Source organism: Erpetoichthys calabaricus, chromosome 5 (assembly GCF_900747795.2).
Source record: "Erpetoichthys calabaricus chromosome 5, fErpCal1.3, whole genome shotgun sequence".
NCBI classification, from domain to species: Eukaryota; Metazoa; Chordata; class Cladistia; order Polypteriformes; family Polypteridae; genus Erpetoichthys; species Erpetoichthys calabaricus.
The window spans coordinates 23,396,470-23,412,296 of NC_041398.2; the positions used below are offsets into that span (position 1 = coordinate 23,396,470).

The 15,827-nt window shown below is 38.6% G+C and overlaps 1 protein-coding gene across 1 annotated transcript; it reads left to right on the forward strand.

Moving 5' to 3' along the window:
- The first annotated feature begins 538 nt into the window (after positions 1-538).
- LOC114643595 (zinc finger protein 501-like) lies at positions 539-14,540 on the forward strand. Its single transcript, XM_028792165.2, has 2 exons — positions 539-1,002; positions 12,559-14,540. Exons 1-2 carry the CDS (start codon positions 597-599, stop codon positions 13,602-13,604), a joined length of 1,452 nt encoding a protein of 483 aa, XP_028647998.1. The 5' UTR covers positions 539-596; the 3' UTR covers positions 13,605-14,540.
- Positions 14,541-15,827: the final 1,287 nt, after the last annotated feature.

A 15,827-nucleotide genomic window follows, 5' to 3' on the forward strand; every position in this document is an offset into this window, starting at 1 on the left:
AGCTCCTCAAGCGCGATTTTCGGGGAAAGGATTTGCTGTTTTTCTTAACGAAAAATTACCTTATTGTTATGAATTTTGCAGGTAAAATGGACTTTGCTATAATGAGCTTTGTTTTAACTTTAGTTCTGTAGGAAATTGGTTGGAACAAAAAAAAAATCGTTAAAATCGTTCGACAGAACTTGACCTGTAAAAAATCAGAAATTCTAGTCACACATTTAAGGCAGTTGCCAAGCCCCATTGCCAGAATACAGGCGTGTGTTGAGTCCAGTGGAATCCTATGAATTGCAGACAGTGGGTCCATCATTGGTGATACCACATGTACATTGAGTTCTTTAGTGATCTGTCTTAATAAAAAATAAATACATAATGTGATGTAGCTTGGAAATATTATATAATACAATTAAAACATTTTAAATGAAATATAAATGAAAGTTTTCCTTCTAGTTTGGTTGTTGCCCCTTTTAACTGCAAAGAGTATGCAACATTTTTTTAATATACATTTTATGAAGAAATTGTTTTTTCTTTTTCTCATAGGGCAAAATGTCTCACCATGAGGAAATTCTGGTGAATTTAAGCCAAAAGTAAAACAGGTTAACATGAACTTCGTTGAAACTGATGCCATGGAAGAAAGAGCAGGCTTCATCAAAGAAGAGGATTGTGAGTGGGACGTGGTGCAACATGAACAGGAACCTGTGCACCCAAAGTTAGAAGGCCACGAGTTTGGTTTTGCTGTAATGAAGCATGAGCATTTTGAACAAGAGAGCATTAGAATCAAAGTGGAGGATTATGATCAAATGCCTGTTTTCAAGCAAGATGCCCCTTTAAAAAATGAGTCAAGTTTAAGCATGTGCTCAACATTTAAAAAAGAAATGCACTGTTCACCTACAACTCACTCTTTCCCAATGGATCACAGCTCACTGGCTCGTGAGATCAACATGGCTGAGGAGCTGGGTGACAGTGCAGGTGAACAAGAAGAACAAAGTGCAAGAGAACATGGAAAATGTAAGTGATGCAATTAAAAAATACAGAAACAAATGATTTCATTTTACCTCACAATTGTATATTGTAGCATAGAGAAACAAACTAAATCTTTAGTAGTTTAATATCTAAAATATTTTAGACAATAATTGGGAAAAGAAGCAATTTGATTTTACTCAAAGGGACAACACATTCAAGACGAGGATGACAGTAAGAGTCAAACTAGGCAGGCAAACAGCTGGACAATATATTGGCAGAAAAGTAAAACTGAGTAGGCAGTTCAAGGTAAGAATTCTGAATTTCTCCTTGGGATTAATAAAGTATCCTATCTATCTATCTATCTATCTATCTATCTATCTATCTATCTATCTATCTATCTATCTATCTATCTATCTATCTATCTATCTATCTATCTATCTATCTATTAAAAGATACATAAAGAGACGTCATTTGGCTGACCATAATGTTACTTTAACAGTTATCTACCATGAATGGTTCATCAAATTTGCTATAATTATTGGTTTAAGTTTGAAAACAGGGCTCATTGTGCCGCTCAGACAGTTTATAGAGATGGGCAAAGAATTAATTTGGATTCAGGAAAAGCCAAGAAGTAGGGAAAAACAACAAGGATTTATTGTGAGATATGACTGGGGTTTGATAAGGAGCTCTTAACTTGATTTGTAGTCAGTGGCGTAGCTAGGAGTGGGCGGAGGGATGGGTCCGCCCCAGGTGGCACATTTTTGGGGGCAGCATTATTGGCCAAAATGCTCAGTACAATTCATGTGTAAGTAGCAGGGTTCGGAAAAAATATCACTCATGAATGAAAAAAGTAAAATTCTCTGATTTTTATCTACAAATGCTTAAAAAATCATTTTCAGACTGTCCTTCTGTGATGGCATCAGACACAGCAGTTGAAATTTATGAGGCACTAACAAATAACAGATAATAATTTCTAGGAAGATAAACAACAAATTTACAATTTATAATTTTGTTTTGTTATCAATCCGAATGCATTCTTGCTCTGCACAGAAAACATCCCCACCTATAACTTGTACACTACACTGGTTCTGGTTTTCGCAGCATAATTATATTAAACTAACAATTAGAACATGCTTATCAGTGCGTCTATACTATATTCTTGTGTAGTTGATGCTTATAAATAATTATATGTGAAAAATTATTGCTGTTTCTCGATATATGAATAAATCTATGCAAAATGTATGTTCATTTTTCTCTATAAGTAATTTTAATTTTCTATTTAAATAGGTTAACATATTCAGATAAGTTTGAGGGCGGCAAATTGAAGCAGCGGCACAAACTCGAGCTACACCACTGTTTGTAGATTTTGTAAAAGCCATCAGGGTGGAAAACCACAGCTGTGTTTATTTGTATAATGTACTTTCCTACAAAAAGTGTAATTGTAGCTGCTTTATAAGTAGTAAAAGAGATACAGTAGCACTAAATTTCATCTGCCACAAACCTAATATAATACACATTTTCTCATTAGGTTTGTCTGTTAAAAACAAACATGTTCTGGGACTTTTCAGGTATGGAAGATAGAAGGTTTGAGGTCATGCAGTTCTCGTCACTAGTCATGGTGTCAAAGAGTGCCAGTGTGTAGCATGTGGATTTGCACGTGCAAGTCAGAATTTCACTGTACTCTGTACACATGACAATAAGGACCCAAGCCAGTTTTCTGGCCAAGTCCCTCTGTAATAATTACAACTGATTATATGACATTATCCACCTAGTTTGACATTATCTGCAATCTTTATTTATTTATATTATTCTCTTATTGTTTCTGTAAATTAAATGTTTTTTAATCTAATGTAATACATTTTGTACTGTTTTTCTAGTAAATTTTTCCACAATATCTATCTGTCAACCTGGGCTTGGTTTCACTTTCGCTTAGAGTTTCTATTTTGTTTCATGCTGATTAAATACATCTCTATTATTATAAAATAATCCTGGGATGAGACGTTACTTTTTCAGAGAGACACTTTCACATCCCGCGAGACGAGACTTTGTGCCAAGAGTGCCAAGAGATTTAACCACGCCTGGAGCCAGAAATAAAAGACAAAGAGTAGGAGACAAAGTAGAACGTCGTAAAGAACTCAGAAACATTGGCGCGATACACAACCAGAACATCCATCCATCCATTTTCCAACCCGCTGAATCCGAACACAGGGTCACGGGGATCTGCTGGAGCCAATCCCAGCCAACACAGGGCACAAGGCAGGGAACCAATCCCGGGCAGGGTGCCAGCCCACCGCAGGACACACACAAACACACCAAGCACACACTAGGGCCAATTTAGAATCGCCAATCCACCTAACCTGCATGTCTTTGGACTGTGGGAGGAAACCGGAGTGCCCGGAGGAAACAAACGCAGACACGGGGAGAACATGCATACTCCACGCAGGGTGGACCCGGGAAGTGAACCCGGGTCTCCTAACTGCAAGGCAGCAGTGCTACCACCGTGCCGCCCACAACCAGAACAGGTTAGAGATAATGAAAGTACTAAAATTTGAAAGTCTCAAAAAAAATTGTAGTAAAGATCGCATTAGCGCAAACAAATGTAAATTATTACTCGGTGAAATAACAGAACAGCGAAAAGACATTGAACATATTGTTCGGATTTAAACTAAGTTGGAGACTTGTAGATCATCTAATTCGTGTTGCCATCAGGGAAAAATAGAGTTTCTTCCCAATGAAGAGGTATATCCACGAGAATTAAAAGATTTGTTGTTTGGTGAAAGTGAAATCTACATACGCGAGCAGCAGAGACATGAAGTGACTGGCGCGTAGCACAGGCCCTGGAGTTGTCAAGCGAAGTGAGCAGGGGGGCATAGCCTCCTAGTTTAATCATAATTTTAGTATTCTATGAGGGACGTTGAAAAGGTTTCTGCACTTTTTTTTAACTCTGTTTATTAAGAATTCCAAAAACAAATGACATAACTTTTCTACACAGTCCCCTTCCTTTGCGATGCAATTTTCCAAGCGTTGTACCAACTTTTTATGCCCAATTACTATTCCTCCCAGCTTCACCATTTCCAATGAAAATATAAAAGTGTAGAAACTTTTTGAACGTCCCTCCTATATTGCTATTTTTAATTTTTTTTTTTTTTTAAACGGGTGCCACCAATTTCTGAAATGTTTTTTAGGATGCTGGTTGCCGCTGCTGTCTTAGCGTCTTCTTGAAGTTGGTCATCATGACATCACTAGCACTATTTACGCTGTTTAATTCAGTGCTGTGCTACAAACATTTCCAAAACTGAAGGCTCTGTTAAGACTTATAGTGGGGGATTAGTTAAGAATTTATTAGGGCTGTGATTCGTCTGCTGTAAATCTCAACTTAGCATTATGATTTAGCAAATGCTGAAAGTATTTTGTTACTGAAATACATTATTTTTCTGCATTAGAGTTATTATTTTTTTGTAGGTTTTGGATATCAGATAATAAGAATGTATTCATATTTAAAGGCAACTGACTTTATTGTCGCACAATCCATACACAGTATTGCAGCATTAAGTGACACAAAATAGTATTCCTCAGGACCATGGTGCAGCATAAACATAAACACAGGACAAGTGCAAGACAAGTCAAGAACAGCTGTTTACTGTGCCATACTGCAATAGAGAAATAGATACATAAATACAGCAAATAGCAGGTAATGAAAATATATATATAATATAACAAACCAGTAATGGCGTACTGCACGATAACGTGAAGTGAATACATTTGACGTATAGTTTTCATCCTCTTTCTCTGTACGTTTAGCATTCATTTGCTCAGGGGTTGATGTGCTTACTCCTTCCTGAGCAGCTGCTCTTTTCTCCACCCTAGCAGCTCACTTCTTCTCTTCTTCCGTTGTCATCTTTTCACGTTAAAACTGATGAAGTTAGTGTTTGTGCTGCAATTACTTAGTACGTTTTTCTTAAGTTTTTCACTTAAGCTGGCACTTAAGTCTTCAATCTGCCTCAAGAATGATTTAAGATATGAAGAGGTAGGAGAAGTGATGGAGAAGGTGGTAGGGAATGAGAACGGTGCCTGTATGCATGTGCCGTATGGCCACCCTGCTGCCCATTGCCAAGAGTTGATTCTACAATAAAATAAAAATAAAAAGAGTAATAAAAATCATCACCCCGAAAGCGGACAGTAGAGGTCATGTAGTGTATGTGTACCAAATTCCAGGTCAACAGGTCAAATGGCTTGTGAGCTACAGGTGATTTAAAATCCTGGACAGACAAACAGACAGCCATGGTAGCGTATTATATAAGAAGATACACATTATATATATATATATATATATATATATATATATATATATATATAAATGTATGAAATAGTTTACTGTCAAATAAATGCAAAGAGTACACGACACGTGTTTCGCCCTCATTCTGGGCTCATCAGGTGTACACACTCCACTGCACTCCCTCTCGGAAATCGAACCTCGGACGTCAGCGTCAGAGGCGATGCCCCTAATGTTGCGCCACGGCGTGTGGTTCGTTTATTTGACAGCATGTAGATCGGGGTAATTACATTCACGGCATTCGTAGTCTGTGTCACAATCTATATATATATATATATATATATATAATGTATATGTGTGTGTGTGTGTGTATATGTGTCTATATATATATAATATGTATATGTAATTAATACCAAAAATGAATAATAAAATCAACAGTAGCTACAAGGCTACTGCATATAAATAAGCTACCAGGAGCAGATCTGAGGGCAGGGGGGCAGCACAGAGTTTAAAGTCCAGACAGCTAAGTGGCAGAAGCTTTTACAGAATCTGGCATAACTAATTCAGATGCTATAGTACATCAGAAGAAAGTAGAACATAGAGACTCTGGAAGGAGTGGAAGCAGTCATCCACAGTGGTGTAGATTTTGTAGATGCAACACTTAATAAAGATGTCTTTAGTGGAGGGCAGAGAGGTTCCAATGATATTTTCTGCTGTGTGCACTGTGCATTGTAGAACCTTACATTCAGAGACACTGAGTTTCCCTAACCAGATGGTAATGCAACTGGTTTGAGTGCTCTTCATACTGTCTGAGTAGAATCCATATTACTAACCGAGAATGCTAAACCGGATGGACGCAGGGACATCCGGCCATGGGCAGTAGCCGCAAAAAGATGTACTGCGCAGGCGCCCCAAGAAATGAGGCGCCGCGAGAGGCGGACAAGACCACAGAAAAAAGGAGTGAGCAGAGAAAAAAGGAGTCAAACGCAGGCGACGCACACAGCGCCGCACGAGCAAAACACCCCCCCCCCCCCCCCCCCACACACACACACAAGCAACGGACGGGATACACACAAAGAGGACGATTCAACAAGCCCCTGGCACACAAAAAAAAAGAGCCCGCAAACCCCCCCCCACACACACACACACAAGCAACGGACGGGACAGACACAAAGAGGAGGATTTAATCCCATTGCACACGAAACTGGACGCACACAAAGAGGAGGATTCAACAAGCCAGAAGCACACAAAAAAAAAGAAGCCAAGAGCACCATACAAAGCCCATTGGACACGAAACGGGACAGACTATGGACATAGCACACGAAACGTACACAAAAACAACGATTCAGACCCACGACCACATTAACATAAATAACAAATGACACACAAAGCCCCATTTCTAAATGAACCGTCCGTATTAAACATACGTCATCTCAACACGTTCACAATATGCAGCATAGGTAGATCTCATTACAATGAGGCACTATTAACCGTTCAACCGCAGAAAAGGCTCCATATTAACAGTGAGTGCGATCCTCCTTATTACTTATCCATATTTCTCACGCTCAAGAACAAACAAGTCATGAATTCACGATCACGGGTACAAAACGATACCGCTCGGGTAACGGGACCAAACACAATTCACACTATGCAGCATAGGTGGATCTCATTACAATAAGGCACTATTAACCGTTCAACTGCAGAAAAGGCTCCATATTAACAGTGAGTGCAATACTCCTTATTACTTATCCATATTTCTAGAAGAAAAAATGTCTCGGCTCCAAAAACGCAAAGCTCAACTAAAGCTTCTAACTAACGATGTACCTAAAAGTAAAAACTTTATGAACTGCATTAGATCCTACAATAGTTCATTTGCTTTTGCATCTACCGGAGTAAATATCAGGCCACCAAAAGGCAATGGCCCATACTGCTTTCGCATATGTGCACAAATACTGCATCGCATTGGAACAGTGCACCCTGAAACAAATCAACAACGCAAATATGCACAAATCTACATCCTAGATCCACATGACGCAATCTATCAATCAAAGTGCTGCATCGCAACAGGCACGGATTCAAAACGAAACATCTCCCGTCTCAGACATACGTTAAAGGCAGCGAAGGTTAGAACGGGATTCTCACACAGCACAGGCAAATCGATTACAGCTCCAAAACAACACGTCCCAAATACTACACATGCAACAACGCGCCTCTCAAACGGCACAAGCAAAACATACAGCAGGAAAATTCATTCGGATTAATGAATGTCATTTGCAATCATTGTCATTCAGTTCACTTCCCTGAAGAAACAACTGGCAATACAAGTAATACATTTACACGTTGTTGTCAAAAGGGTCAAATTAGACTGCCTCCTTTACATTCATATCCTGAATATCTACAGAAGCTTCTAACTAACGATGTACCTGAAAGTGAAATCTTTATCAACTGCATTAGATCCTACAAATCGGTATCCACTATGAACATTAACGGTGGCACTGCACGTGACATCCGTCTTGCAAAAATGTTAATTATTGATGAATGTACAATTGCATCCAGTCACTTACTCAACACCATTCATAAACCTCTACAAACATTTATGAATAATAATATTCCTTTTGGAGGAAAGGTACTTTTATTAGGAGGAGATTTTAGACAGTGCTTAGCTATTCTTACACATGCCATGCGCTCAGCTATTGTTCAGTGCACCTTAAAATACGCAGACAATTGGCATCGCTTTCAAAAGATACAGTAAGTAAAAAACATGCGATGTCCAGAACCAGATCATAACAATTGCTTATTACAACTGGGAGATGGTACATTCACCAATACAGATGGACTTCACCCACATATTATTACAATTCCTCTAGCCTTTATCTGCGACGATTTAGTTACAGAGAGATTTGGAACAGCAATCTCATTAGACCAAATGCCCCTTTTAACACAACGCACTATATTATGTCCAAAAAATATTAATGTGGAAAACATAAATACCCAAGTCATTCCATTACTTCCTGGAGAGACACAACTCTTTCGAAGCTCTGACAAACTTGACTCTGATCACAACAATGACCATCTTCATTGACATTACAAGTTCTGACCTAGAATTACCTTTTACACTTAAACGGCGTGTACAAAGAAATTTTCCAATAAACCTTTACACTGTGCCACACACTTTATTGTTTGCTTTATATTTGCATCATCTACACCTTCACACTATTCTATATCTCATTCATACATCACGCTCTTTGTCATTCCCAACACCAGGGGTTGGCGAGCGAAGCGAGCAGGGGGCGGAGCCCCCTAGTGTGATAAGAATGGAGGGAGGTAGGCTTGCCTTTATCAGTCAATGAAGGAAGCCAACATGCTGCTGAGCCTTCTTGGGTATGAAGGTGGTGTTTCTTGACCAAGTAAGGTCAGATGCGAGGTTCACACCAAAGAATTTGATACTCTTGACCACATTCACATAGAGCCCTTGGGATGTGGACAGCATGGGACTTTCTGAAGTCAGCAATCATCTATTTCATCTTGTCCACACTAAGAGGCAGATTATTGCACTTATTCCAATGCCCCAATTCTTGCCTACTTATTGTGTAAAGTGGCTCATCTCCATTTTGTTTAAAGTGTGTGTTTTATTGTGGTAGGATCCTGGGGTGGCCCTGTTCTCCTATTGCAACTGTTTACTACATCAAACTTAACAGAATGCCCCAAATCTCACCCATAGCTCTGATATTTTTACCCTTACCAGCCTGCTCTCTGTCAGGGTTCACTGGGCAATTAGACAAAGTACCAGAACCGACACAAGAAAAAGTTGCACATTTTATTCACATATACAGTCATATGATATATGATATAAATATATGATGACTCAGGAGCCGCCGCGAGTGGCAGCTATTCCAGCAGTTCTGTGTATGACTTTATTTTTCTACCTTTTTCTCTATTTCACTGTTAACTCCTACCACTTTCTTTTATGTGGACTCGTTCCCTGGACACTTTTTACTACTTGGACATGGATTTTTACACACCGAGACTCATCTATTCAGGTAGTCAACTTCAAGCGCTGAGAAGAAATGCCTATTTTTATCTATCTATCTATCTATCTATCTATCTATCTATCTATCTATCTATCTATCTATCTATCTATCTATCTATCTATCTATCTATCTATCTATCTATCTATCTATCTATCTATCTATCATATAAAAAAGTTTGTGAACCCCTCTCAGCCTGCATAATAATTTACTCTCCTTTCAACAAAAAAGATAACAGTGGTATGTCTTTCATTTCCTAGGAACATCTGAGTACTGGGGTGTTTTCTGAACAAAGATTTTTAGTGACGCAGTATTTAGTTGTATGAAATTAAATCAAATGTGAAAAACTGGCTGTGTAATAATTTGGGTCCCCTTGTAATTCTGCTGATTTGAATGCCTGTCACTGCTCAATGCTGATTACTTGCCACACTATATTGGTTGGATTAGCGCGAGCTTCATAGACAGGTGTGTCCAATCATGAGATATAAAGGTATTTAAGGTGGTCAGTTGCAAGTTGTGTTTCCCTTTGACTCTCCTCTGAAGAGCAACAGCATGGGATCATCAAAGCAACTCTCAAAAGATCTGAAAACAAAGATTGCTCAGTCTCCTGGTTTAGGGGAAGGCTACAAAAAGCGATCTCAGAGGTTTAAACTGTCAGTTTCAACTGTAAGGAATGGAATCAGGAAATGGAAGGCCACAGGCACAGTTGCTGTTAAACCCAGCAGGTCTGGCAGAAAAATACAGGAGCAGCATATGCGCAGGATTGTGAGAATGGTTACAGACAACCCACAACCCACAGATCACCTCCAAAGACCTGTAAGAACATCTCGCTGCAGATGGTGTATCTGTACATCGTTCTACAATTCAGCGCAATTTGCACAAATAACATCTGTATGGCAGGGTGATGAGAAAGAAGCCCTTTCTGCACTCACGCCACAAACAGAGTTGCTTATTGTATGCAAATGCTCATTTAGACAAGTCAGATTCATTTTGGAACAAAGTGCTTTGGACTGATTAGAGAAAAATTGAGTTATTTGGTCATAACAAAAAGCGCTTTGCATGGCGGAAGAAGACCACTGCATTCCAAGAAAAACACCTGCTACCTACTGTCAAATTTGGTGGAGGTTCCATCATGCTGTGGGGCTGTGTGGCTAGTTCAGGGACTGGGGCCCTTGTTAAAGTCGAGGGTCGGATGAATTCAACCCAATATCAACAAATTCTTCAGTATAATGTTCAAGCATCGGTCACAAAGCTGAAGTTACGCAGGGTTTGGATATTCCAACAAGACAATGACCCAAAACACAGTTCAAAATCTACAAAGGCATTTATGCAGAGGGAGAAGTACAATGTTCTGGAATGGCCGTCACAGTCCTCTGACTTGAACATAATTGAAAATCTATGGGATGATTTGAAGCAGGCTGTCCATGCTTGGCAGCCATCAAATTTAACTGAACTGGAGAGATTTTGTATGGAAGAATGGTCAAAAATACCTCCAGACACTCATCAAAGGCTATAGGAGGACAGCGTCTAGAGGCTGTTATATTTGCAAAAGGAGGCTCAACTAAGTATGGATGTAATATCTCTGTTGGGGTGCCCAAATGTATCCATATGTTAATCCAATAAACTTAATGTGACTGCTGAAATACTACTGTTTCCATAAGGCATGTCAGGAAGTTGCTACTTTGAAAGCTCAGCCAATGATAAACAAAAATCCAAAGAATTAAGAGGGGTTCCCAAACTTTTTCATATGACTGTATATATTAACTTAAGATATCTAGCTGTGTCCAAAATTAAAGCAGAATGAAAATGAGTGTGCCAGTAACATCGGCACAACCTGATCAATAAACAGTTTATCTTGTGTGTTTAGGCTACCATGCAGCTGTCTGTGTTAATATGTTGACTGATCTCTGGTCTAATGTGGCCCCTGGATTGAGGAGTAAAGATACAGCATTTCCTCTGCATGGATGAGATAGTAAAGATTCTGTAAGGCTTTCTGTATGAAACGAGCAGCAGAGACACTACCATGACTGCAAACATTGATTTATCCAGTCCTGGACACACCTCTTGCATGAATGGGACTCCCAGTGATTCAGCTCTTTATCAAGACTTTTTATGAGCACTTTTGACTATAATTGAGTCTGAGGGCTCAATCCCACTACTGATGTTTTGTGACCCCTTTGGGAGTGTAATCAATTGTATCTCAAGTGTTTGTAAGTCCCCTTGGTTAAAGGTTTCTGCCAAATAATAATCATCATCATCATCTTGGCCCCCCTGTATTCTCCAGGCTGTATTCCTTGAAGAGAAGGGGGAGCTTGTATTTCTAAAATGTGTTCTTCTTCCAAAGACAAATATCAATACAGATTCTTCAACCCCCTACTACAAATTTCATACCCCAGAGCAGTACATAACAAAATTTCTCATACGATCCAGTAGGGTCATAAATATGCAACTTATACGCTTGATATTACTCCCCATTAAACTGGGTAGTGCCATTTTGTGGTGTAGTTGCTATGACATGATGTGATGTGTTTCCAGGAAGTCACGCACATTGATATCATACATGCAATACTTTATAAGCTGGTGCTACTGTATATGAAAGACAGTATCTAATATAGTGGATAATTTCTCAGAATGGCCTCTGTCATAACAGCTTCCAGTATCTAAAAAAACAGAATTCATCTTCATAAGAACAGTAAATTAAATGACATGAGAAATGTGTGCAGAGGGTCCAAAATGAAACAAAATGGCTTGTGGAACTGCCAAATAAGGATTTGTCACACCCACAACACTGAATCTGACTTAAATTTCCCATTGGGATTAATAAAGTATCTATCTATCTATCTATCTATCTATCTATCTATCTATCTATCTATCTATCTATCTATCTATCTATCTATCTATCTATCTATCTTAAAAGCAAAGAAAATGGATAAATGGAAATCGGCTGTTTATTAAGAGAGTAAGAAAGTATAGTCTTATAGTGTCATCACTGTCCCGTGTACGGAGTACAGTGAAAGTCTTACTTGCATATGTTAAACAAACATGCAACACATCACTATGATAATTTTTTAAAAGCTTTTTTATTTTTGTTATCCAGGTTTTACTTATGCAAGTAAAACTTGCAGGTAATATAGTGTGATACTGGCACACTGGAATCAAAACTGTTATGCTCTTTTTTTTTGTAATCACTCACAAAATATAACTGATGAGTTCATAATTATTATTTTTTTATTTTTAGACTTTTGGAGTTTTAATTTGCTTTTCCAATGTCTAAATTATTGCAATTTTGTTATCTTATAGCATTTTTGCCAGAGGAAGGCAGTGGCCTCCTGTGTTCTTCAACATCTGACGAATCTTCTGCTCATTGTGGAATTCAGTGGGACCAGCACAGTGAAAACATGAAGAACTGGATGTCTGAGCCAGAAATACTGAAAATGGACTCTTTGCAATGTTGCTCTCTCCCTCTTGTCAAGCTGACAGTGATAGACGCCATCAAGCTTCACCAGCAGATGCACAACACAAACCATGCCTCTTTGTATGTCTGCCAAGAGTGTGGGAAACTTTTTAAACATAACCTTGATTCTAAGAATCAAGTCATTCAACCTGAGGAGAAACCTTATGGCTGTTCTGAATGTGGAAAACTCTTTGCATTTAAATGCAGTCTTCAAAAACATAGGCAGATCCACACGGGTGAAAAGCCACATTGTTGTACTGAATGTGGCAAACGATTCTCCCAAACTGGTAATCTGAAAAGACATTCAAGAATTCACACTGGAGAGAAACCATATTCTTGCTCTGAATGTGGTAGACATTTCTCACAAATCAGCAACCTTCAGACACACACACGAATTCACACTGGGGAGAAACCATATTGCTGTACAGAGTGTGGGAAACGTTTCAAACATATCAGTGACCTGAATAGACATGCAAGGATTCATACAAGAGTGAAGCCATACTCCTGTTCTGAATGTGGCAGACAGTTCTCACAAATAAGTAATCTTCAGACACACAAACGATTTCATACAGGTGAGAAGCCATATTGCTGTACTGAATGTGGCAAGCGATTTTCGCAAATCAACAACCTTAGTCGGCATTCAAGAGTTCATACTGGAGAGAAGCCTTATTCCTGTAATGAATGTGGGAAACTATTCTCACAAATTAGTGATCTTAATCGACATTTAAGAATTCATACAGGAGAAAAACCATATTACTGTTCTGTGTGTAACAAACAATTTTCAAACAGTGGTGATTTAAAGAGGCACATCAGAATTCATACAGGGGAGAAGCCTAGGAGACAGAAACAGGAGGGAGATGTGAGAACCTGTGTAAATCTCTGGCAGCATTAAACCTTAATAAAATGAGTTCTGGACTCCGGGTGAATAAGTCTGTATAGTAGGCATTGTTTAAAGAAATTTCTATAAAAATGACTACTTAAATGGCCTGTAAAATACGAACAGGCCAAGATCCATACTATGAATAAAGTAACTACCATACTATGAATAAAGACTCATAAGCACACAATCCTCAAGCACTTGTGAAGGGAAGTTGTTAGTAATAGTGACAGTGTCAAATCTGAATGTGATAAAACAGTCCAGGAATGTGGAATCAGTCTTGGGAGACTGTTCTAGGGCTCCACTGCTATGTAAAAAGCACAATTATGTAGTCTACCACTTGGCAGAAAATTAACAGCAGATACAGGCTGGTGGTCAACTGAAAATAAGGATGAGAGCATATACTGGTATGTTTATGTGATATTCCCTGAACTTTTCATTAAACACAACACAACGATTTGTTTTAAAAATTAATCAAGAGAAGAAACCCCACCTAGCAAACAAAGGAAAACAAATACACATCTTTAATACCGAAATCACAAAAAGAAACCACATGAAAAATCCAAAATGAAACAAGAAGAAACAGCTGGAAAATAAGACACGCTGAACTAGAAATGATCTGGTGTAAAAAAGAAGCTTGCACTGTGTTGTGAAAAAGCATTTCCCCCTTCTTGATAATTGTCTAGTTTTGTATATTTTTCACATCGAATGGCTTCAGATTTTTAGACAAAATGTAATATAATAGAAAGGAAACTCAAGTGAACATATCATAACACAATTTCTAAATTTTCTTAATATAATTAATATTAATAAAAATACCCAAGAACATTGTACAATGAAATAAACAAAATACCAGCATAACGACAGGAGAGGTAATACATAAGAAAACATGGCCTGCACAGCCCACCACTCCTGCAGTGCTTCTTGCAGGGTCTCACTAGCTTAGACTAGAGCAGACCACACAGGTGTCCACAAGACAAAGCAGGCTGCTGCATCATTTCACATATTGTCCCTTACCACTTGTGCATTACTCCTTGTCTATTCTCACAGAGGCAGACAAATAAAAACATAATATCAGTCAGCCTGGAGTGAATTTGACTTAGAACTGGGTGGGAGCAAGTAAACATTTCACTTATCTTGTAATTTCTAAATAATCCAACTCTTTATGAAGGCATGGGTCACAGTAGAGGCAGAAATTGAAACAAACAGTAATGGTGTTCTTGCCAACGTTGTCCGACTGATAACAAGCCTTTGGTCAAGATGGATAAAGCTTCAATGGCTGAGAAAACTCCTGAAAAAGACCTCTTTTAAATATATACATGGGTATTGTAAGTGCAGACAATACATTACTTGTGTAAAAAGAAGAAGCTAGATTTTACTTTGGAGTTAAAAGACATCACTGGGTCAGTGGGCAAAGTGAATGATGCTGCATATTGTGTCTGTCACTCTCAGAAACAATGATACTGCCACAGTCAATGTGAGGCTGAAAGAAATGGCAGCGATACCAGCAAAAAGATGAATTGTAAAATATGTATTTGAATGAAATGGTCTGTCTGGTGCCATGTTCAGATGTGGTTTCTGCTTTGCACCCAGTGATTGCTGGGATAGGCTCTGAGACCCTGCTCTAGAAAGATTAGAAAAGAAAAGAAAAGAAATATATTTGTCCCCAGGGGAAATTTGAGTTTTTACAGATGCTCTTTAGATAAACAAACAGATAGATAGATAGATAGATAGATAGATAGATAGATAGATAGATAGATAGATAGATAGATAGATAGATAGATAGATAGATAGACATAGTGTCAAAGATGAGACCATAGAGTTGTGCAAAGGTTTGGGGCAGCCACCCATATAATTTTTTCTGGCTCTGGAAGACTTAAATTGGGAGTACATTGTGTAGAGATATGAGTCCAAAACAGAACTGACTTAAGGTGGCAGAGATGGCAGTTTTAAGGGAGAGCAGAGGGAGCGAGGTGATCATGGTCGGAAACGGAAGTGACGTAATTGGAGGAACCATTCAGAATTTCCAGTAGTCGGTCTGCAGTGGAAAGAGAGAAGGGTCAATACACTCCGTCAACCGCTGGTCTGTCATGGAATTACTCTCATTCAGGCCCTTTAGCTTCCTCCTATGCGTATGTATCTGACAAAAGATAGATAGATAGATAAGGCACTGTATGATAGATAGATAGATACATAGATAAGGTACTGTATGATAGATAGATAGATAGATAGATAGAT

Excerpts from the sequence above, each read along its gene's own strand:
- LOC114643595 (XM_028792165.2), top strand. The coding sequence starts at position 597 with ATGAACTTCGTTGAAACTGATGCCATGGAAGAAAGAGCAGGCTTCATC. Across the intron at positions 1,003-12,558 it reads TGCAAGAGAACATGGAAAAT|CATTTTTGCCAGAGGAAGGC; the intron begins GTAAGTGATGCA and ends GTTATCTTATAG.